The sequence below is a fragment of the Nerophis lumbriciformis genome, linkage group LG29, assembly GCF_033978685.3.
Source record: "Nerophis lumbriciformis linkage group LG29, RoL_Nlum_v2.1, whole genome shotgun sequence".
Taxonomy (NCBI): Eukaryota; Metazoa; Chordata; class Actinopteri; order Syngnathiformes; family Syngnathidae; genus Nerophis; species Nerophis lumbriciformis.
Genome location: NC_084576.2, coordinates 22970001 through 22993949, shown reverse-complemented (window position 1 = coordinate 22993949; position 23949 = coordinate 22970001). Strand labels below are relative to the sequence as shown.

The 23949-nt window shown below is 39.1% G+C and overlaps 2 protein-coding genes across 2 annotated transcripts in view; one reads left to right on the top strand and one right to left on the bottom strand.

The window, feature by feature from the left end:
* The window catches only part of eif4g2b (eukaryotic translation initiation factor 4, gamma 2b), a 31045-nt gene extending 12987 nt beyond the window's left edge, over nt 1–18058 (bottom strand). Inside the window, exons 1-8 of the mRNA XM_061924724.2 lie at nt 17960–18058; nt 10673–10798; nt 7270–7372; nt 7064–7195; nt 3761–3827; nt 3537–3688; nt 3330–3440; nt 62–244 (exon numbers count right to left, since the gene is read on the bottom strand). Coding sequence (XP_061780708.1) covers nt 62–244; nt 3330–3440; nt 3537–3620 — 378 coding nt within the window. The 5' untranslated portion in view covers nt 3621–3688; nt 3761–3827; nt 7064–7195; ... (1 more) ...; nt 10673–10798; nt 17960–18058. The remainder of the gene's footprint in view (nt 1–61; nt 245–3329; nt 3441–3536; nt 3689–3760; nt 3828–7063; nt 7196–7269; nt 7373–10672; nt 10799–17959) is intronic.
* LOC133572070 (alpha-1,3-mannosyl-glycoprotein 4-beta-N-acetylglucosaminyltransferase C-like) overlaps nt 1–23949 on the top strand; it is a 490538-nt gene that overhangs the window by 62410 nt on the left and 404179 nt on the right. The gene's annotated exons all lie outside the window — the stretch shown is intronic.

Genomic DNA, 23949 nt, shown 5'->3' with positions numbered 1-23949 from the left:
AAGACCTGCGGGCCGCCAGCTGCGCTTTTTGCATGCTAAGCGCCCGTGGGACACAACTGACCTTTACTGCGTCTTGTCGGATCTGGTTTATCGTCTTTGGTCCGTTGTCGAGGAAAGCCTTGCGGGGGATCCAGTTGTTCTCTCGCAGCTCCAGTGTATCTTGCAGCAGGAAGCGGATCCTCGCTGGCAAATCCTTGTTGTTCATTAAGGACAGCATACGGCCAAAGTACTGACCCATTAAAGACTGGTGGAGAGATGGAGGCAAGGAGGAGTCAAAGGGGAGAACAATTGCTGGTGTAGCTTCTTAAGCACACCATTAATAAAATGCCCTCATGTGCACCACGTCAAAGAGTTTGATCCCTAAAATAGATGTATTACATTTCCATTGTTTGTATGGGAATTCTGAACAATTTGATCAGAAATGTTCCGATCAGGGGTTTATGCTGCCGATTTTGATCATCCATGAGGCAGGTCAGCCGATACCAATACCAATACCGATCACATGTATCAAATCATTTATAATAAGTGCTATTGACAGTTTTACAATATAAACACAATATTTAAACTAGTTCCTTATTCTCCTTTAATACAATTGTTTGATCAAAACAAAGTCAATAGTACGGAATACTATCAACATTTAAAAAAGATTTGAGAAGACAAATATTGATTAAATCCCTCTAGTATCAATCATATACTGATACTACCCTTCGTATCGAATATAGGTCTGGAAGGTTATGGCAAACGTAATCACGATTATATTGATTAATATTGAATTTACGATAATTCATTAATTTGAAAACAAGAGTATTATTGTAGCAAAACACAACTTTCAATATAATTTAAAAGAACAACCAGATATTAGTATCAAAGTAAAATAATAGTCACAACCATAAATTTAAATAGCAATATGACAAAACAAAACTTAGTTTTTCCCCTTGAATTTTTTTTTTTACCTTTTAAAATTATTTATCACCATAAAGCATGCACTTTTTGTGCCATAAATAACTGTATAACATCCATCAACATGTATTTATATAGCCCTTAAATCACAATTGTCTCAGACTTTCAAACTCAACAACACTCCCCTGATCTAAACCCACAAATTAAATTAACATTTTTACCTTTAGATCTTTGGACAATTTTGACCAGTATCTTAAGTCAAAGCATAATTGTGTAAATGTTTCAATAAGCGCTTAAAGTACATTATGTGTGTGTAAAATACTTTTTTTAAACCTTTAATTTGTTAGCGCAGTCAGACCGAATGTTGCGCACAGCGCGGTTATTGTGAAGGGATGGGAGGTGTGATGTTCTGAACTTGAATCAGGAGACGACTTAAAGCGGTTTAACCAAAAAAAAAAGCAGACAAGTTGCAACTGCTGTATTGTTTGTACTTTGGTCTTACATCCGTGATGTCGTTCACAACAACACAAGCGGATGAGACGTGTTGGTGTATGGATTGTTCTTGCCAGCTTTAGCTTCGTACTTCAGTCGCTGTTTCAAGCGTTAGTCTCCACATTGTTTAGTTCAGGACGTGCTTCGGAAATGAATTATTACTTTCCCAAATTTTCTTACAATGACAGCATTTCATTCACATGTATGTCCATTATCCTGATATTCTGCGTTTTACAGCGGGTTATGATTTATTGGACAATTCTGCGATTTGGTCCGTAATTACATTAACGTGTAAATCATACCGCCTTCCTTTTTTTTTGGTTGCGTTTAGTGATTATTAATTTGAACTTAATAAAAAGTAGCAACCATGGTGAGATCTAAACGTCTAGTAGATGTTCTCTTTTCCCCCCACTCATATGCTCAAGCATCCCTTTCACCAGTAGAAGCTCTGGAGTTTGCATACAACCCATGAATAATTTTTTCTATTGAAATATATTATTTATGATCATGAGAAGTCTAAATCGAGATTAAAATCCGATCCAGTGCAACATTATATTATCCTCTCTAACTTTTATTAATGCTTTTGTTTTGTTTTTACTGTATCTACACTTAACTAAGCACGAAGTAAAAAAATTAAATAAAACATTTTTAAACTAATCGCAATTGTTATTTGTAAGTATTCTTAAATCGATATAAAAAAATAAAAAATAAATCAAATTGAATTCTCCCTCCCAATCTGTCCTGTCCAGCCACTCAGACAAATCATATTGTTGAAGTAGATAATCATATCCGCTGTACAGATTTACTTTAGAAAAGAGAAGTGTTGGATACTTCTCTTGTTGCCTTATTTGTATTTTACTTTATTAAATGCTTGAGTATAATTTTACTAAACAAAACCAGTTTTCTTTCAGTATACACATATACATACATACATACATACATATAATGTGACAATGTTAAATGTTGATGAACATCAATGTTAATTGATGTTAAATTGTCACGTTATCGATGGGAAAATTCATTTTTAGACAATATGATTTGCCTGAGCGGCTAGGAGACACAGAGAGTAACAAGCGGTATAAAATGGATTAGAAAGTAAAGATACAATTTAAAAAAAATAAAAAATAAAATAAATTGAAACACTTTTTTTTTTTTTTTAACTTGGGACTGCCCGTGGGCCAAATTGTGGATGCTGGGGGGCCGGATGCGGCCCGCGGGCCGTAGTTTAGGGACCCCTGCTGTAGCTTGTTTACTTCAGATGCAGCCAGTCATTTCTTCACATTCTTTAGTTATACAAGTGGTGTTCCTCAAGGTTCCATTTTAGGTACTCTCTTTTTTATTATTTGGGCTGTCAACTGGTGGCACACAAGTTAAAAAAAAAAAATAAATAAATACAAAAAAAAACTTTAAGCAGTCTTCAAAAAAAAAGGGAAAAGAAAAAAAAAAAAAAAAAAAAAAAAAAAAAAAAAAAAAAAAAAAAAAAAAAAAAAAAGAGCGCTGTCATAGAGATGACATTTGATGAGATTTTTTGGAGAAGGTCCTTAAAAACAGCAGATCACTTCCGTAACTCTGACAAAATAAATACACCTAAATCAAATGTATGTTGTAAAGGACGCTGGTTCTCCGAAATATACAAAATATGTATGATAGTGAAGAGGGAAGTCCGGCCCCCCGGGCCTGAGCTTTCTGCAAATGTGGCCCCCAAAACAATTCAAGAAATACAGTTTATTTGTCGTAACGCAGGTGATTATTATTAGCTTAGGGGAGCGAATCCACACTGTTTATGTTAGCTGCTAGCCACACAAATAAATCAGCGTTTGTAATCGATATTAAAAGGCAATAAACAGCAATGGCAATCACATACTTTTTCATGATACTGATTGGTGGCTGATCGATCGGCACATGCCTAAGTTCGAATATTGACTCTAAGACTGTACCTTTGCTTTCTCATGGTCGAGTCTCGGCCCAACAGTTCTCATTATCTGACAGAGGCACTCCAGATCCTCGCCCATATCCTTAAGTTGGACTCTCTTCTTCTTTTCCAGAAGCTTCAGGAGATACAAAAAGAGCAAGCACGCAGGAGGAGGTCACACCAGGTTCTCATAAGAACTGCCATGGCTTTCAATCAAAGAGGGGACACGTACCGTTTTGATGCACTTATGGAGGATAGATTCATGGATGAGGTCGAGTTTGCCAAGTTCCCCGATGAATTTAATGTTGCCAAGCATCTTGAACTTGGCAATGGCTCTCTGCTCCTCCTCCTCAGAAGTAAGAGGGTTGTCATGTTTGTCATAGACTAGAAGGGACAAGAGGAGGCGGTTAGCAGGGACAAATGAAGCAACAACATCCACACTGTCAGTATGCTTACTTTCAACATTTCTGGCACGGTTTTCAAATTCATCTTGAAGCTTGGAAATCAGCAGTCTTCTGAAGGTCTGGAAGAGCAGCACAAACAGCGCAAGATTAAAAAAGTTCTACCAGTACAGTAAAATTTACTTTATCACAGTGGGGGGAAAAGGATCTAAAAGGGATGGGCACCCAATCTGCTTCCTTTTTTTAATAGCAGTTATAAAAAAATAAAAATAAGATGCACGTTTGAATCAAACAGTTGGTGTGTAATAAGTACAATACTTGCAGTATTAACACTTTTAGGGTGCAACAAGACTGGATTCAACAAAGGCTGAACTGACTAGCAAACATCTTTGACTTTGTGTCATACTTGCAAATGAGACTATGTGGTAATAAAAACAAGATATAACTGAATAGCAGTTATAATCAGTTTCTTTAAATGTTGCGATAATTTTTTTAATTTAATGATCAAGAACAGTACCGTATTTTCCGCACTATAAGGCGCACCTAAAAACCACAAATTTTCTCAAAAGCTGACAGTGCGCCTTATAATCCGGTGCGCCTTATATATGGGTTAATATTAATATTAATTTTCATAAAGTTTAGGTCTCTCAACTACGGTAAACAGCCGCCATCTATTTTCCCCGTAGAAGAAGAAGAAGCGCGCGGTGCATGCTGGGATATGTGACGTTTCATTTCCATTTGTGTGTTTATGTAAAGACCCCAAAATGGCTCCTATTAAGTGTGTTGTCTGTCTAATTATAAATAATGCAGACGAGGCGTGTTAACTGAGTTCTCAACGTTTACTCACAGCGTGCTCATAACCACATTCTAACTGCCAGCATACAACAACGCTTCTCAGGGCTACCGCGCATGCTGGGTAGTGTACTAGTTGTTATATTTGCTAGCTCATAACATCACATTAAGAGACACGCTTACGCGCTTAATTCAATACTCGCCGTCATTCCGGGTGGATTGACAAAAGACCTCCAGCCGCTAGATATTGGTGTCAACAGGGCATTCGAAGTTAGACTGCTAACTGCGTGGGAACAGTGGATGACAGAAGGCGAACACACGTGACGTTCACCAAGACAGGGAGACAGCGCCAGACGACATACGCCAACATCTGCCAGTGGATCGTAAATGCCTGGGCAGATATTTCGGTCACAACTGTGGTCCGAGCTTTCCGGAAGGCAGGATTCACAGAACTGCTGGACAACAGCGACACTGACTCAGATTACTTCGACGAGACGGAGCCGGCCATTTTGGATCCCACATTCGCCCAACTTTTCAATTCGGACACCGAAGGAGAAGAATTCGAGGGATTTATGAATGAAGAATAACTTCAGAAAGTGAGCGTTATGTTTATTTTGTGTGTTGTGACATTAACGTTCGAGCAACATTATGTTGCTATTGCTCTGCACTATTTTGAATTTTACTATGTTTGTGATTGCACATTTGCGTACATTTTGGGAGTGAACAGAGTTGTTAGAACGCTGGTTTTTAATATATTATTAAAGTTTGACTGACCTATCTGACTGTTTTTTTGACATTCCTTTAGCGCAGTTAGATGCGGCTTACAACACGGGGCGGCTTATAGGTGGACAAAGTTTTGAAATATGCCGTTCATTGAAGGCGCGGCTTATAACCCAGGACGCCTTATGGTGCGGAAAATACGGTATTTATTAACACACATTGAAGTACAGATATCTGGTACCGTTGTGTACTAGTATGGATTTTTAAAGATAAAAACTGTCTCTCAGCTAATTTTCTGCTTTAGGTTGCAGCAGATTCCGATACCTACTCATTACTAGCTGGCATAGCGAATGCCAACCGTGGAAATAAAGAATAAGAGTGCGAAGGACAGTGCTAAGAAGTGCATTTTATTTATTGAATTAAATAAATACATTCGCTGATTGTAAACATGAACCAAATTGTAAACATGAACCAAAAACAGACTTTTAGGAAATAAAAATATATCTATCACTCTAGTATCATACACTGATACGACTGTTGGTATTGACACCGGGGATATAACAAAATAGCAATGTCACTGTTATTGGGAGCAAATTGATCACTGTTATCAAGGTATTGTTTAATGTGCTCAAAGTACTTACATGCAAATTTGAACCAAGTTGTATTTTCTTTCCTAATATAATAGACAATATACATTCTTGGCAGAAGAAACAATTATTATACTGTCTCCATAAGTTATTTGTGTTTGAAAAAAATAAGAAAAAAATGGGAGAAGATACAATATGCATCTTAGTCATTTTGATATGTGTTTATATAAGGTTGTGTGCAATAGAATGTTAATACATAGGTTAGCACATAGCACTTTAGCACATAGCACTTCAGAACTAAGCACACAGCACTTTATCCATGAGCTCTAGTGCAATGCACACTGGTACTTTATCTCCATACTGTAGATTTTATGCCTACATCAAAGTGCCACCTATGTCTATCAAGCTCCATGTTCTGATGTTTAAATGTTAGTTGTCTGGTTGTGGTTGTGTCTGTGCTTGTGTTTTTGTTCTGTTGTTTTTGTGTATGTTAAGAAAGCAATGATGCACTGTGCCCAAGACAAATTTCCCCGCGGGGACAATAAAGTTGAACCTTGAAATTTTGAGGTATGACATATAATGGGGAAAGACGATAATGTCTAGTTTTCATTTTAGCATTGAAGCTAGCTAGCAAGCTAACGCTAACCGGTCCATAAGTTTCTGAAAGTGTGTTTATTAAGCACGGTTTGTCATTCATTTTAATTTGATACGGTAATACCAGCTGTCTGGAGTTTTACCCCAATTATTATCGTTACCGTTTAATCCCTCGACACTATGATCATATGGATCGATCTGCCCTCTCCTTACATGTATGCCTGATTGCAACACAGCAACAGTTATATTATCCTCTCTTTAGCCAGTATTCATCTTAATTACTGCTTACGTTTTGCTGTAACACACTTCCATCCACGCTTCTTAACCTTTACTAAGCACTTGTGTCGTTTCAAGCTTGCTTAGCGATTAGCATGCCTGCTCTTGGCTTGTTCTCACTCTGTGCGTAACACGCTTGTCCTCATCCTTTACTTTAAAGAAACTAAGTTTATTTTCCCGCAATGGCAGTCATGATTATAAAGTCAGGAAAGCATGAACATTCACAGTAAACTGCTAAAGCTGCCTGTCAGCCGAGGGACCAAAAATATATATTTTTTCTCTAGTAAAACAAAAACTAATTGAATTTGACATGTACTTCAAAAAGGTAGAGATGTGAGTTTTCTGGGTTTGGTGGTATGTACGTGTTCACAAACAGGAAGCCCACTCACTGTGCTCTGCTTTTGGGATGTTTGGATCTCGGTTGAAGGGCCGTCAAAGTTTGGTGCGTCCTCTGCCAAGCGCAGACATAGCTGAGCATAGAGCGAGCTATACTTGGGCTCTTCTAGGGCTTTGTCCACAATCTGGAATGCAGAGAGGAAGCGGTCAGCGGCCACAAAACGCAAACATGTGCGCTCCGGTGGTCCAGGGCGCCTACCAGCAAGATGATTCCTTTTAGGACGAGTTTGGAGTCTACGCCCACGTTCAGGAGCTCAAGGCATAGCTTGTCAAACTTCTCAGGCGTGAGTTTGTTGAGTATGCTGGAGATTGGATGACAAACATAAAAACACCATACGGTATTTCACAAAGTCCCAAGATGCGTTAGTTTTAGGTACACAGCAAGCATCATGTAAGAAGGAATTAAATAAAATATGGTTGAAACGGACATAAATCTGTCAACTGGATTTAGTGACACATGACTGGTGTATTTTAATTAGATACCAGCTAGGAGCCTCAGCTGTATTTCTCTCTTGCTTTTCTTCTATAAAAAGGGGAACATTATCACAATTTCAGAAGGGTTAAAACCATAAAAAAATCAGTTCCCAGTGGCTTATTTAATTTTTCGAAGTTTTTTTCAAAATTTTACCCCTCACGCAATATCCCTAAAAAAGCTTCAAAGTGCCTGATTTTAACCATCGTTATATACACCCGTCCATTTTCCTGTGACGTCACATAGTGATGCCGATACAAACAAACATGGCGGATAGAACAGCAAGTTTATAGCGACATTAGCTCGGATTCAGACTCGGATTTCAGTGGCTTAAGCAATCAACAGATTACGCATGTATTGAAATGGATGGTTGTAGTGTGGAGGAAGGTAGCGAAAACGAAATTGAAGAAGAAACTGAAGCTATTGAGCCATATCGGTTTGAACCGTATGCAAGCGAAACCGACGAAAACGACACGACAGCCAGCGACACGGGAGAAAGCGAGGACGAATTCGGCGATCGCCTTCTAACCAACGATTGGTATGTGTTTGTTTGGCATTAAAGGAAACTAACAACTATGAACTAGGTTTACAGCATATGAAATACATTTGGCAACAACATGCACTTTGAGAGTGCAGACAGCCCAGTTTTCATCAATTAATATATTCTGTAGACATACCCTCATCCGCTCTCTTTTCCTGGGGGTCTGGCGGCAGTTTTCTTTGACTTTATCGTTGGAAATGCATCTGCTTTGAGTGTCGCAGGATATCCACACATTCTTGCCATCTCTGTCGTAGCATAGCTTTCGTCGGTAAAGTGTGCGGAACAAACGTCCAATTTCTTGCCACTTTTGCATCTTTGGGCCACTGGTGCAACTTGAATCCGTCCCTGTTCGTGTTGTTACACCCTCCGACAACACACCGACGAGGCATGATGTCTCCAAGGTACAGAAAACAGTCGAAAAAAACGGAAAATAACAGAGCTGATTTGACTCGGTGTTTGAGAAAATGGCGGATTGCTTCCCGATGTGACGTCATCGCTCTAAGAGCGAATAATAGAAAGGCGTTTAATTCGCCAAAATTCACCCATTTAGAGTTCAGAAATCGATTAAAAAAAAAAGGTCTTTTTTCTGCAACATCAAGGTATATATTGACGCTTACATAGGTCTGGTGATAATGTTCCCCTTTAACAAAAAATGGTGGCAACATAATCTGTGATTGGGAAAAATGTTGAGCTGTCTGGGCAAAAACCTTCAGATTGATGCAACCAAATTCATTACGAGAAAGACGCTGTGTACCCTCTTGGACAAGTTAGGCTTACAAAAATAATGGAGTTTTTCCTCAGAGATCAACAGATATGTTTTTTTCAGTATTAGTAGTAGTCAAGGAGGCCAAAAATGATATTCGGAGCGAATATTCCTTTGCAGTAAAAGTTATTTAAACATGATAGTATTTGTCAGTAAACGGCTGAACAAGGCTTTAAGTTGTTTTTATTTTTTGGGAAACGTGGGACCAGTAGCAACATAATGTTTTATGCGGCCCTAATGACGTGTAATTTAGCAGCAAAAAACAAACACCTTCATTACATGTGTCTAAGAGGAGCATCAACATTGCATTATAAAATATAGAAAATCTCCTGGGAAAATTGGTAAGGAATAATGGGATTTTTCTACATCACAATAACTCGCCATCCATTTATAGAATAAATTGCAAGGTTTCCTCGTGAGGAACCATGAAATATTGTCGACATTTAAATAAAAACAATTATGTGCGCCTCCACGTAGATTATAGATCATTTCTGCATGAATGATACAGAAAGTATGAGAGTGTGTGAGCTGCCACCTGCTTTTTTTTATACTTATATAATAATTTCTATTTGGTCAAGATATTTGCACAAAGTTTGGATTTTTAGCAGAGATATATTTTCTGTCGTTATTTGATTGAATCACGGAACACCAAAGTCGCGGTGCGCATTTAATGAGCCCACGCTCCGAGTGTTGCAGATGAAGGCTTTTCGACAGACTACATTGTTGCAGTATTGAAAATAAACAAAAACAGGACTAGAAGACGCTAGGAAAGAAGAACAAAAACTGGATTTCCAGGGAAAAAATTGGAAATTTTGACAAGCATAGGAGCCGTACTGTACCAGTGTTTTTCAACCTTTTCTGAGCCAAGGCACATTTTTTTTCATTGAAAAAATCCCGAGGCACACCACCAGCAGAAAACATAAAAAAATGAAACTCAGCGGCCGATATTGACAGTAGAAAGTCGTTCTCGCAATTGTTGGATATGAATTCAAACCATAACCAAGCATGCTTCACTATAGCTCTTGTCTCAAAGTAGGTGTACTGTCACGACCAGTCACATCACCCCGTGACTTATTTTGATTTTTTTGGGTGTTTTCCTGTGTGTAGTATTTTAGTTATTGTCTTGCGCTCCTATTTTGGTGTGGATTGTCATGGCATGTTCGGATGTACTTTGTGGACGCCGTCTGCGCCACACATTGTAAGTCTTTGCGGTCGTCCAGCATTCTGTTTTTATTTACTTTGCAGCCAGTTTAGTTTTAGCTTTGTTATGCTTCAATGCCTTTCCTTAGCTGCACTCGCCTTTTGTTTATTTTCGGTTTAAGCATTAGATACCTTTTTACCTGCAAACCATCGTTGTCGTTCCCAACATCTACAAAGCAACTAGCTACCTGCTGCCACCTACTGATATGGAAGAGTATTACTCGGTTACTATGCCGAGCTCTAGACAGCACCGACATTCAACGGCACATTTGCGGATTATAAATACTGGTTTGTAAAAAAATATTTTTAACCCAATTAGGTGAAATTACATAATCTCCCACGGCACACCAGACTATCTAACGGCACACTGGTTGAAAAACACTGCTGTAGACGATATTAATATTTTTGTTAATACTAAATGGTATATTGCATCTGCTGATTTAGTCCTCCATCGATTTTCTACTGCTTGTCCCTTTCGGGGTCATGGTGAGGCTCGAGCCTATCCCAGCTGCACTCGGGTGGTTTGTTGTTAAAAAAAAAAAAAAAGGCCGATAGCGACATACGTCAAAATGCCAAATATTGGGCGATCTCTAATTCTAGTTGAAGAGTGTTGAGTTGGTCCTCACCCTCTCACATTCCTGAAGATGGCATCATGTCGCTCTTTTTCGTTGCTGGAGTTGACATCTCGTCTAGTGCTTCGTGAAGGAACCCATTTCTGAACGCTTTGCCCTGGGGTTTTCCCCAGGAACTCGCTGAGGAAGCACACATGTGACAGTTACTTCACAGTTCCCGCACACAGACAGTCCACTTGGGACTGTTTACGCAGACATCTGGACTACAACAAGTCCACGTGTTGTTTGCCTGATCTTTAAATGGACCCAGCCGTGTTTTACTCGCCAATCTGCTCTAAGATTAAAAACCTGGTGACATGCTACCGGCGACTGAAGTTAAAGCGAGTGCGATTAGGGCATGCAGCGGTGACACACCTGTTGCCGACAGTCTTGGGATAGTGCTGAGGTGCACCCCTACCACCTCCTGCCCCCGAAGAAGCACTGCAGCAGGGAACACAAGAAGCACGTCAAGCACAAGCTGGACTCACAAGTTTGACATTACCAGAATTTCTCCAGTGTGGCGGGCCGCCATGGCAAAATAAATTCCGCCACACCTCAATAAGTGTTTTTTATATGTTAATACAAATTAAATATAACAAAACTTACTTTCATTCAACCATTAAGTTTTGATTGAAATGACACAGGCGTCTCAAACAAGATACAACGATGTACAAGAGGCATCTTTGTGGAAAATACGGTTTCTCAGCTTTTACGTACATTTGAACAAAAAGTGGCATGGCCAAAATTATTCAAAGCCTTCGTAAACTGTCGAAGTCCATGGGAAAATCCAAAGTTATATAGTATTCCAAATAGTCCAAGCTTTTTTAAAATGAAACAAAAAAACAAGCGCTTCAATGAGGTGAGATTACCCATACTTGGCTGTAGGTGGGTTAGGGTGAGCAAATCAAGCTCTATTATATGCCGTGCGTCGTAAAATTACGCTGAACTCGTAAACAAACATGGTGTGGATCGAGTGGGACTTCTTCACTATTTCAGGGGAAGACATTATGCGTGCTACTTGCACAAAAGGTTGTGCAAATGAGGGGAAAAAAATTGCGCTACAACACATCGGACCTAAGAACCACCTGTAACGCCAGCATCACATAGAAAGACACCGGTTGCTAAAGATCTCGGTCTTCCCTAAGAGGCAAGAGTAGAAACCGTTCTAACTTTATGAGCGACTGAGAGGCGAGTCTCTTTGCCTAAAGACAAACCGCAGCTCTGTTTCCGAAGCAAATGGCATTCTTCCACTATTATTATTGTACTGAGCAGCCAGTACATACATGTATACCACTTCTTCCCTACATTTTGCCATCACTCAACATTTGGACCAGAAACTCAAGCAATGCCTCTCTCAATTAGTGTTTTCATACGGCCAATTGACGCTCATAGCAAACCAATTCCATCACCCACGTACCACTCTGTGGAATCGAGTGCACCTCCTCCCGCCCCCCAAAACAAGAGTCCCACGCATTGGTGACTCAGTAACTGCACTTTAAAAATGAATAAATAAGACTGCTAAAAGGCAAATGTTCATTTGTCCATTTCGATCATTGTTTACATGTATTTCACATTGTTTTCTGCATATAAATCCATAATTATTCTCCATAAAATGTGTTTTTGTGTTCATATTTTTGGTTGTCTGAAATAGGGTTCTTATGTCAATATACACTATATTGCCAAAAGTATTTGGCCACCTGCCTTGACTCACATATGAGCTTGAGGTGCCATCCCATTCCTAACCCATAGGGTTCAATATGATGTCGGTCCACCTTTTGCAGCTATTAGAGCTTCAACTCTTCTGGGAAGGCTGTCTACAAGGTTGCAGAGTGTGTTTATAGGAATTTTCGACCATTCTTCCAAAAGCGCATTGGTGAGGTCACACACTGATGTTGGTCGAGAAGGCCTGGCTCTCAGTCTCAGTTCCCAAAGGTGTTCTATCGGATTCAGGTCAGGACTCTGTGCAGGCCAGTCAAGTTCATCCACACCAGACTCTGTCATCCATGTCTTTATGGACCTTGCTTTTATTTATTTATATATATATATATATATATATATATATATATATATATATATAGACGTTGCCCAGGTGAGGGTAAAAGCGACTCTATATAGAAAGGGATTACGCTAACAACCAATCGGGTAACTCCATCAACAAGTTTGGCGGTGGATTCTTTGCATGGAGTGAGAAGAGGAAGTCAAAATGAAGAAAATCACCTGGACAGTTTGGCACTTTTTGGGATTCTTTAAAAAGGGACCGTAGTCAGACCAATGTGGTCTGTAAAGTTAAAGTACCACTGATCTGCATTTGACCCATCCCCTTGTTCCACCCCCTGGGAGGTGAGGGGAACAGTGAGCAGCAGCGGTGGCGCGCTCGGTAATCATTTTAACGATGCAAGGCAAGATTACTAATACCACACCACCTTGGCCGCTCACCCTTTAGAGCAGAGCTGTAACTTCTTGGCACTAAATCTGCAGAAAATAGTTCTCAAGTTTCTCTGTTTACACTTTAAGCATTTTAGATTGTTGTAATTGTTAAATGTTCAAAGTGATTTTACAACTTTGTTTACATTGAGTATTTTCAATGGTTGTTTTGACATTTCCTTTCTGCCTTAATAGCTGAGGGCATTATAAATCAGAGGAAGGCTACATTTAAAATAATCATGTTTGCATTTCATATGCTTTTCTCCTGCTCCTTATTAAACATAGGTCATAAAAATATCAATAACGTCCGATGTCAACCGATATAAAACACTTTCAAACAGTTTTCAGCTATATCGCCCAGCACTAGTCTAGAACAAATTACATGGTTTAATCACATAAAAAAAAAAAAAAGTTTTTGTCTGACTTTTGTAACTAATAAAACCAGAGGTACCACCGAATCATAACTGCACATGCAAAATAATAGACCTATTAAATCACTACCTCTCTGACAAGAGTTTTCTTTGTAAAGACAGAATATTTGTATCGTAATAGTCGATCGTGGATGGTAATGCGTCCCCGCCAGAGGCGGAGCTTTTGATTGATGCCGTGTTTATGCTTCAGGGTTATTAGAATCCATCCACTGTGGCGCCGGACGTGTGCGGCGTATCTAACACTGCAATCACGCACAATGTTGTGGGTCTGTGCTGCCACCGGCAACCCCAGGACTAAGACCATGTCTACACTAAGCCAGATAACCCCTCGGACAATTTTTTTTACACGGTTAAGTGCGCCGTGTATTTCTTGAATCTCCGGCTCTTAGCTTTGTATTGACTCATTGATCGTTTACAAACTGAGTTCGGAGAGGAAGTGACGCCAGAAAGACCGCGCCCCACACAGGAAGTGACATCAGATAGAACGCCCCACAGCCAGCTTTATAATAAAGCGGTTTCGTAACTCGGAGCTAACCACTGGAAATATGGAGACGAGTTATCCAGACATGCCCATGTTTCTCCTTCCGTCTGTACAGACGCATGTGGAAATTACACATGAATACCTTTAGAGAAAGCGATTACAGCTATTTCAGGTCAGCTGTGATTCTACTTAGCGAAAAACTTTGTCCATTTGTCGAAGGAGAGTCAACGAGAATGCGAGCTCCCGTGGATGTGATAAAAAAAAAAAAAGGTAGCGTGTGCTTTGTATTACCTGGTCGTCGAGGGAAGACTACAGAAAACGTCAAATGCATTTGGACTGGCAAAGCAGACTGTATCAGTTATTGTCCGCCATGTATGTCGCGGACTCAACGCCTAGGTCCAGAGTACCGTATTTTTCGGATTATAAATCGCTCCGAAGTATACGTCGCACCGGCCGAAAATGCATAATAAAGAAGGAAAAAAACATATATGTCGCACTCGAGTATAAGTCGCATTTTTGGGAGAAATTTATATGATAAAATCCAACACCAAGAATAGACATTTGAAAGGCACTTTAAAATAAATAAAGAATAGAGAACAGGCTGAGTAAGTGTATGTTATAGGACGCATAAATAACCAACTGAGAACGTGCCTGGTATGTTAACGTAACATATTATGGTAAGAGTCATTCAAATAACTAACATATAGGACATGCTATACGTTTACCAAACAATCTGTCACTCCTAATCGCTAAATCCCATGAAATCTTCTTCCTCTGTGTCGTTTCTAAACAACTCTGCCAACTCCAAAAGGTATGCGCCGCTTCATCTTGCAGTTTTCTGCTGCATATTTCACTACGTCCAGCTTGTAATCTGCAGCATATGAGTTCCTTTTTGGTGCCATTTTTGTTCAGCCCTTCTCAGTTTTTATAAGTTACCGCCAATGTTGAAATGATCCATTTTTATAGCTACGGACATAGTAGCAGGTAGCATCCCATGACCCACAATGCACTTCTGCCATGACCCGCCCCCGCCAATTTTTTTTATTGGTAGACGTGTGTGTGACGATTGCTGACATTCGCCTCGTCTCTTACGGGAATTAAATAAATATTTGATATTTTACGGTAATGTGTTAATTTCACACATAAGTCACTCCGGAGTATAAATCGCACCCCCGGCCAAACTATGAAAAAAAACAGCGATTTATAATCCGAAAAATACGGTACATAAAGTCACCAAAAACGAATGGCCAATGAAGGTGAAGGCAAACAAGTGAGTGTCCTGACCAGATATCTAGATCCCGAGATTGATTGTTGTAAAATGTTCTTTGTCACATTGTGTACTTTTAGTGTGATTCACTACAATAGGGCCCCACAGCACACCGGATTCCAGTTCATTGAAATACCACAACACTGGATATTGTTCAGATAAGTTAAATTTAAGAACTGCACACAAAGCAACACTAGTGATGGGTCCGGCAACACCGATGCATCGGCGCATGCGTCGAGCTCATAGAGCGAAACCCTGTGTCGGTGCGCGTACCGCTTTTAGAAAGTCACGTGACCGATCATGGGCTGTTTCGGTCACGTGACCAATACGTGAACTGTGTCGCACTGACGCCTCCTCTGTGCCCTGTGAGCGGGTCTTTTCTACAACCGGAGAAATAATAACTAAGAAGAGAAATAGCCTAAAATTTAATACGTTGGAAAAACTTTTTTTTTTTTAAATAAAAATGTGTAAAAAAAATAAAATAAAATTTCCCAGTCCACAAGCATCCTCATTCACAACACGTTCTCTTAGATTTCCATGTTATGATACATGTTCGCATTATTTATTGACTGTATATAAAAAAAAGATAAAATTATATTTTTATTTAAATGAAGATATGAAATAATCCTAAATGAAATACAATGACTTGGTTTATATTATTGTATATACTAGGTCAGTGGTTCTCAAATGGGGGTACACGTACCCCTAGGGGTACGTGAGATTTTTTTTAAATACCGTATTTTCCGCACTATAAGGCGCACCGGATTATTAGCCGCACCTTCTATGAATTACATATTTCATAATTTTGTCCACCAATAAGCCGCCCCGGACTAAAAGCCGCGCCTACGCTGCGCTAAAGTGAATGTCAAAAAAACGCTGCGCTAAAGTGAATGTCAAAAAAACAGTCAGATAGTTCAGTCAAACTTTAATAATATATTGAAAACCAGCGTTCTAACAACTCTGTCCCAAAATGTACGCAAATGTGCAATCACAAACATAGTAAAATTCAAAATGGTGTAGAACAATAGCAACATAATGTTGCTCGAACGTTAATGTCACAACACACAAAATAAACATAGCGCTCACCTTCTGAAGTTATTCTTCATTCGTAAATCCTTCGAATTCTTCGTCTTCGGTGTCCGAATTGAAAAGTTGGGCGAATACGGGATCCAAAATGGCCGGTTCCGTCTCGTCGAAGTCACCGGAGTCAGTGTCGCTGTTGTTGTGCAGCAGTTCTGTGAATCCTGCCTTCCGGAAAGGTCGGACCACAGTTGTGACCGAAACTATCTGCCCAGGCATTTACGATCCACTGGCAGATGTTGGCGTATGTCGACCGGCGCTATCTGCCCGTCTTAGTGAAGGTGTGTTCGCCTTCGGAGCTGTGTGAAAAAAGCCACCCGGCCTCTTCGCGTAAACTTCCCTTAACCACTCGCTCATCTTTTCTTCATCCATCCATCCCTTCGAGTTAGCTTTTATGATGACGCCGGCTGGAAAGGTCTCTTTTGGATGGGTGGAAGTTAGCATGGCAAGCTAGAACCACAGTGAAGGATGACTTCTCATTCCCTGTGGAGCGAATATTCACCGTACGTGCTCCCGTTCCACAGTGCGGTTCAGTTGCTGTGAAATACGGTAGTAATCCGTGTGCGGATGGAGAGATTGCGTCTTTTTATGAACCGGATCGTTTTGTAGGAGCCATTTTGTGGTCTTTACAGATGTAAACAGGAAATGAAACGTACGGTGATATCCGCGCGTTTTTTCTTCTTCTTCCGGGGGCGGGTGAAGCGCTTCCTGTTCTATGGGGGCGGGTGAAGCGCTTCCTGTTCTATGGGGGCGAGTGCTTTCATTGGCGGTTGCTTGCGTAGAAGAAGAAGCGCTTCCTGTTCTACTGGGAAAAAAGATGGCGGCTGTTTACCGAAGTTGCGAGACCGAAACTTTATGAAAATGAATCGTAATAAAGCGCACCGGGTTATTAGGCGCACTGTCAGCTTTTGAGAAAAATTGTGGTTTTTAGGTGCGCCTTATAGTGCGGAAAATACGGAAGAGTAACAATTCAAAAATCCTTTATAAATATAAATAAAAACCTATCTTTTTTTCCAAATAGTTCAAGAAAGACCACTACAAATGAGCAATATTTTGCACTGTTATACTATTTAATACATCAAAAACTGATGACATAGTGCTGTATTTTACTTCTTTATCTCTTTTTTTCAACCAAAAATGCTTTGGTCTGATTTGGGGGTATTTGAATTCCAAAAAAATTCACAGGGGGTACATCACTGAAAAAAGGTTGAGAACCACTGTACTAGGTCATAAAATCAGTGTCAGTTGAGTCGGTCCATAGGTTGCCTGTAGGGATTTTTTATGTCCAGCAGATGTCAGTATTTAGTGACACAGTATCAATACAGTTTTGCAATGTGTCGAAACGCTTCATGACGCCTCATCAACCCATCACTAAGCAACGCTGGACGTGCGCATTTTCCGCGCATATTAGGGTAGGTGGGATTTACCCCGGATAACCTTATCCGGCTTAGTGTAAACGGGGCCTAAGTAAAGCACTAAACTCCTATCAACACATAAGCACCCACGTCTCAGACATTTTGAGCCTCCCCACATCCTGCTTTATTCTCCGGGCCGGACATTCCTGCCTGGGACAGACCTGGCGGACGAATTGCAAAAACAAAAACAAGTAGGGTCGTTACCTGAAACGAGAAGCACCCCCTTCTGCAATCACACTCTCCACTTTGGCGGCTTGACAATGAAGAATAGTGGAAAGAATAAGGATAATAGGGAAGGATGGGGGGGAAAACGGTGCTGAGGAGGAAGGGATAAAAAAACAAGTCAGTACAGATCCAACATGAATTAATGCATATCGATCAGACATGCAATATATTTTTAAATTAATTCCAGTCTGGTTGTGTTTTAGACAGTTTGGGCTCGTCACTGACGAACATTCACAATATGAAAGCAAACGCATCAATGCATGCAGGTTGCACGTTTTGACGGGGGAATGGTTGCATTTATCCGCCACCAAGTGGCTTTCTGGCAGGTAAAAGACGTGGAAAATAAATTCGTGACATTTCTTTGTTGCAACAAAGCAACCCCCCCCCCCCCACCCTCGTCCGTTAATGCTAACTAGCGAGCAGGCGACATCGCTTGCTAAACAGCAGCTGACGTCAGCAAAACAGAACGGGACGAATTCCATTTTTACAAGTTTATTGTCGCGCAGAAGCGGATTAAAGATAAGCCAGGCTATTTTCCCGCCGTTGGGGTTATTTACATGAGCTAGGCTAGCGGATGCTAACTAGCAAATTTCCCACTTGTCAGCTAGCAGACGCCATCTTGGATCAACCGGCTCGGCGTTGAGTAGCAAAAAAAAATCTAAAAAATCCGCTTTTACCTTCACCTGGGCAACGTCAGCGTCGTAACGTGGCGCGACACCCAAGGAAGAAAGGGAAGAGTTGCGAAAGAGGAGCAGAGTGGAGTCTGCGAGGAGCAGAAAGATGGCGGTGAGGCTCCCACATCAATCCCCGCTCGCCCGCCTTGTTTTTGTGGACTCGCTAGCTGGGGGGGAGCTGCTAATGTGGAGCAGGCCAGCCGCCAATCAAAGCTAATTGCATTGATGACGTAGATTGTTGCCGGGCCGGATTTGACGAATCAGAACGTGGAATACAACGTCGAGGCGGTACTTAATGGTGATTAGCCAATGAAATGCTTTGCTTGGTGAGAAAAGCCCGCCTTCTTTATGTGACTGACATGCAATAAACATCTGCAGTGCAGGGAACCGGATAACAAATAAAATCTACAAAAATTAGGGATGTCCGATAATGGCTTTTTTTGCCGATATTCCGATATTGTCCAATTCTTAATTACCGACACCGATATATACAGTCGTGGAATTAACACATTATTATGCCTAATTTAGACAACCAGGTGTGGTGAAGATAAGGTCCTTTAAAAAAAAAAAAAATTAAATAAAATAAGATAAATAAATAAAAAACATTTCTTGAATAAAAAAGAACAATATAAAAACAGTTACATAGAAACTACTAATTAATGAAAATGAGTAAAATTAACTGTTAAAGGTTAGTACTATTAGTGGACCAGCAGCACGCACAATCATGTGTGCTTACGGACTGTATCCCTTGCAGACTGTATTGATTGATTGATTGAGACTTTTATTAGTAGGTTGCACAGTGAAGTACATATGCCGTACAATTGACCACTAAATGGTAACACCCGAATAAGTTTTTCAACTTGTTTAAGTCGGGGTCCACTTAAATTGATTCATGATACAGATATATACTATCATATATACGAGTGACGTGCAGTCACTAGAGGCAGGTGAGGCGGGGCCTCACCTGCCATCATGGAAAGAAAAAAAATGTAAAAAGAAAAAAAATAAATTAAATTGTTATATGTATCCAGTACTATAAAGTTATTTTCCATTTAACTTCACCAGTTTTAGATTATTTTTATTCAAAATCGCTGAATTTTCACATTTGCCGTTCAAATACTGAGAAGAGACGGTGCGGTGAACAGCAGCCAGTTGAGGCACGTCACTCAGTGCCGCAACATGGATTGCGCAATGACTCGGCTAACTGCTGGCCTGCTGTGCAGTGAGACTGTATTGCTATATGAACTATATTATACATTTATAGTTAGCTGAGGTATATAATGTACAGTGTATTTTGTCAACAACTGTATGTGTGTAAAGTATTTATTGTGCTGAGCGATCATAAAACGGCTGCAAAAGACGCACTGTGTGAGGCTCGCCTCCGGCACCCCCGCCGTAGAATTGTTATATCAACTAAAGCCCACACTTAAACTTTCCACGTGCAAGATTGAATCTATTTAAAAAAAAAATTTCATATGAAGCCAAAAAGTGCAAAAACAATAATGTTGGGGTTGGAGGAGTTGTGAATGACTGCAGGGACACAACATTAGATACACCTGCAGACTGCAGGTGTACCTAATTCACAACTCCTCCAACACGAACATTATTGTTTTTGCACTTTTTGGCTTCTTATTAAATAACTTTTGTAACCTATTTTCATGGGCTTTCCTCTTTGTGATGTTAAGTTCCTGTTATGCGCTCTTATACAGTATATGCCTTGAGCTCTTATTTTGAAGGCGCTAAGAGCGGAAGTGATGTCACGTTGCGGAGGTTTTTGAAAGAAGGTAAATAAAGTGGTCCTCGTGTAAACTGGAGCCTCCGTGTTTGTTATTTTGTAGTTTCATACAATATAGGCGACATTTATAAACCCTCGGTTACACTTTTTTAAATAGATTCAATCTTGCAAGTTTAAGTGAGGGCTTTAGTTGCGGCGCATGGACTTAATTTCTAAGTAAAGGTAAGACCATAATAACGTTTTTTTAATTAAATGTGCTTTTTTGTGTGCTACAGTTTGTATGTGTAAAGTTAAAGTTAAGTTAAAGTACCAATGATTGTCACACACACTAGGTGTAATGAAATTTGTCCTCTGCATTTGACCCATCCCCTTGATCATCCCCTGGGAGGTGAGGGGAGCAGTGGGCAGCAACGGCGCCGCGCCTGGGAATCATTTTTGGTGATTTAACCCCCAATTCCAACCCTTGATGCTGAGTGCCAAGCAGGGAAGAATGCTGGTATGAGCTTTTAAACATAACCCGTTAACTGCTGCCAATCAAATGATGAATAAGATACTCTTTAGGGTTAATATGTTTGTAAATCTGACTGTGATGAAGTCAGTGCCTCACCAGCCATCAACCTCACCGCACGCCACTGATATGTACTATCATCATAATACAGTCATCACACAAGATAATCATCAGGGTGTATACATTGAATTATTTACATTATTTACAATTCGGGGTGTGGAGGGGGGGGGGGGGGGGGTTAGGTTTGGTTGTTATCATCAGTCATCATCAATTGAGAACAGAGAAATGGATATTGAACAGTGTAGGTCTGACTTGGTAGGATATGTACAGCAAGTAGTGGACATAGAGAGAGAGAGAGAGAGATCAGAAGGCATAAGAAAAATATCTGCATTTGATTGTTTACATTTGATTATTAACAACAATCCGGGGAGCGTGTTAGTTTAGGGTTGAAGTTGCCTGTATTGATCTATATTGATATATGATGTAGGAACCAGAATATTAATAACAGAAAGAAACAACCCTTTTGTGTGAATGAGTGTGAATGAGTGTGAATGGGGGAGGGAGTTGTTTTGGGTTGGTGCACTAATTGTAAGTGTATCTTGTGTTTTTTATGTTGATTTAATTAAAAAAATAAAATAAAATAAATAAAAAACCCGATACCGATAAAAAAAACAACCCGATACCGATAATTTCCGATATTACATTTTAAAGCATTTATCGTCCGATGATATCGGCAGGCCGATATCATCGGACATCTCTAGTTAGCATGCATCACGTACCAAAATATGACTGAGGTATATACCCAAACAAAAATGAAGGGAAATTACTGCCAAAACTCCACAAACACACAAACATGTTTTTACTCACGTCCAACGATTTGCCAGTTAAAAAAAAACATTTTATTTAATTAAAAAACGATGCGTAACTAAAAAAAAAATAGTGTTTGCAAGTGAGATTATGTTTTGCTAGTATAGAAACAATTTTCTTCAATAAAAAAAAAAACTATTCAAAAGTATATATATATATTTTTTAAATTACAAAAACGATTCGCGAGTAAAAACTTTTTTTTTTCGGCAAGTAAAAAGGACGATCGGAAACTAAAAAAACAATTTTCGTCAAGTAAAAAATTATTTGCAAGTATAAAAACAATTTTCTTCACGTAAAAAAGAAAAACTATTCGCAAGTATAAAAACAATTTTCTTCGAGTTAAAAGTTTTGCCAGTGATATTCCCCCCTGTGCGATCTACACACTTCCAGGCACTCGACAACAACAGGTGGTGCCAGAAAATCAATTTAAGGCTATTGATATTTGCGCATGGTGCCGTCCGCCAGAAAGAAGAAGTAGAAGCAGAGTGGGGAGTAAAATGGTGGAAAGAAGAGGGGGGAAACAAGCTCAACCTGTAAATTAACCTGTAAGTTTTACTTGCAGAAATCCGTTTTTTTATTTGAAAAAATTGTTTTTTTTACTTGCGACTATTTTTTTGAATTGAAGAAAAATTGTTTTTACTCGCAAATCATTGAGGGTTAGTGGAAACATTTTGTGTGTTTGTGGCGTTTTGGTAGTAATTTCACGCCATAAAAATGAATATTTTGACACAGATGCAATTTCTTCGTTGGAATGTAATATAGAAGCATTTTTTAAAATGAAATGTTACATTCATAAATGCGAGTGCTGACAAATGATTAATAACTTTAACCAGATTAATCACACTTTTGAATTTGGAATAATTGTGATTAATATCAGTAAATTGCTTGCTTATTACTTAAATTAAATCTACAAAAATGAAGGGAAATTACTGCCACAACTCCACAAACACACAAACATGTTTTTACTCACGTCCAACGATTTGCTAGTTATAAAAAACAAAACATTTTATTTAATTAAAAAACGATGCGTAACTAAAAAAAATATTGTTTGCCAGTGAATTTATTTTTTTTGCTAGTATAGAAACAATTTTCTTAAAAAAAAAAAAAAAAGGTTCACAAGAATATATATTTTTTCAATTACAAAAATGATTCGAAAGTTAAAAAAAAACCCAACTATTTTTGACAAGTAAAAAGACGATCGGCAACTAAAAAAAACGATTTCCGTCAATTAAAAAATTATTTGCAAGTATAAAACCAATTTTCTTCACGTGAAAAAAAAAAAGATTCACAAGTATTAAAACAATTTTCTTCGAGTTAAAATTTTGGCCAGTGATATTCCACCCTGTGCGATCCACACACTTATCCTTATTACTTCCAGGCACTCGACAACGACAGGTGGTGCCAGGAAATCAATTCAAGGCTATTGATATTTGTGCATGGTGCCGTCCGCCAAAAATAACAAAGAAATAGAAGGTGAGTAGGGAGTAAAATGGTGGACAGAAGAGAGGGGAAACCAGCTCAACCTGTAAGTTTTATTTGCAGAAATACGTTTTTTACTTGAATCAATTTTTTTTTTACTTGCGACAATTTTTTTTAATTGAAGAAAAATCGTTTTTACTCGCAAATCATTGAGCGTGAGTGGAAACATTTTGTGTGTTTGTGGCGTTTTGGTAGTAATTTCACGCCTTAAAAACTAATATTTTGACACAAGTGCAATGTCATATAGAAGCATTTTTTAAAAGGAAATGTTACATTCATAAATGCTAGTGCTGTCAAATGATCAATAACTTTAACCAGATTAATCACACGTTTAAATTTGGAATAATCATAATTAATCTCAGTAAATTGCTTGTTTACATTACTTAAATTAAATCTACAAAAATGAAGGGAAATTACTGCCAAAACTCCACAAACACACAAACATGCTTTTACTCACGTCCAACAATTTGCCAGTTAAAAAAACCCATTTTATTTAATTTAAAAAATGATGCGTAGCTAAAAAAAATATTATTTGCAAGTGAATTTTTTTTGCGAGTATAGAAACAATTTTCTTCAATAAAAAAGTAACAAAAAATTTCGCAAGTAAAAAGACAATTGGCAACTAAAAAAAAAGATTTTCGTCAATTAAAAAATTATTTGCAAGTCAAAAAATACATTTCTTCATGTAAAAAAAAAACGATTCGCA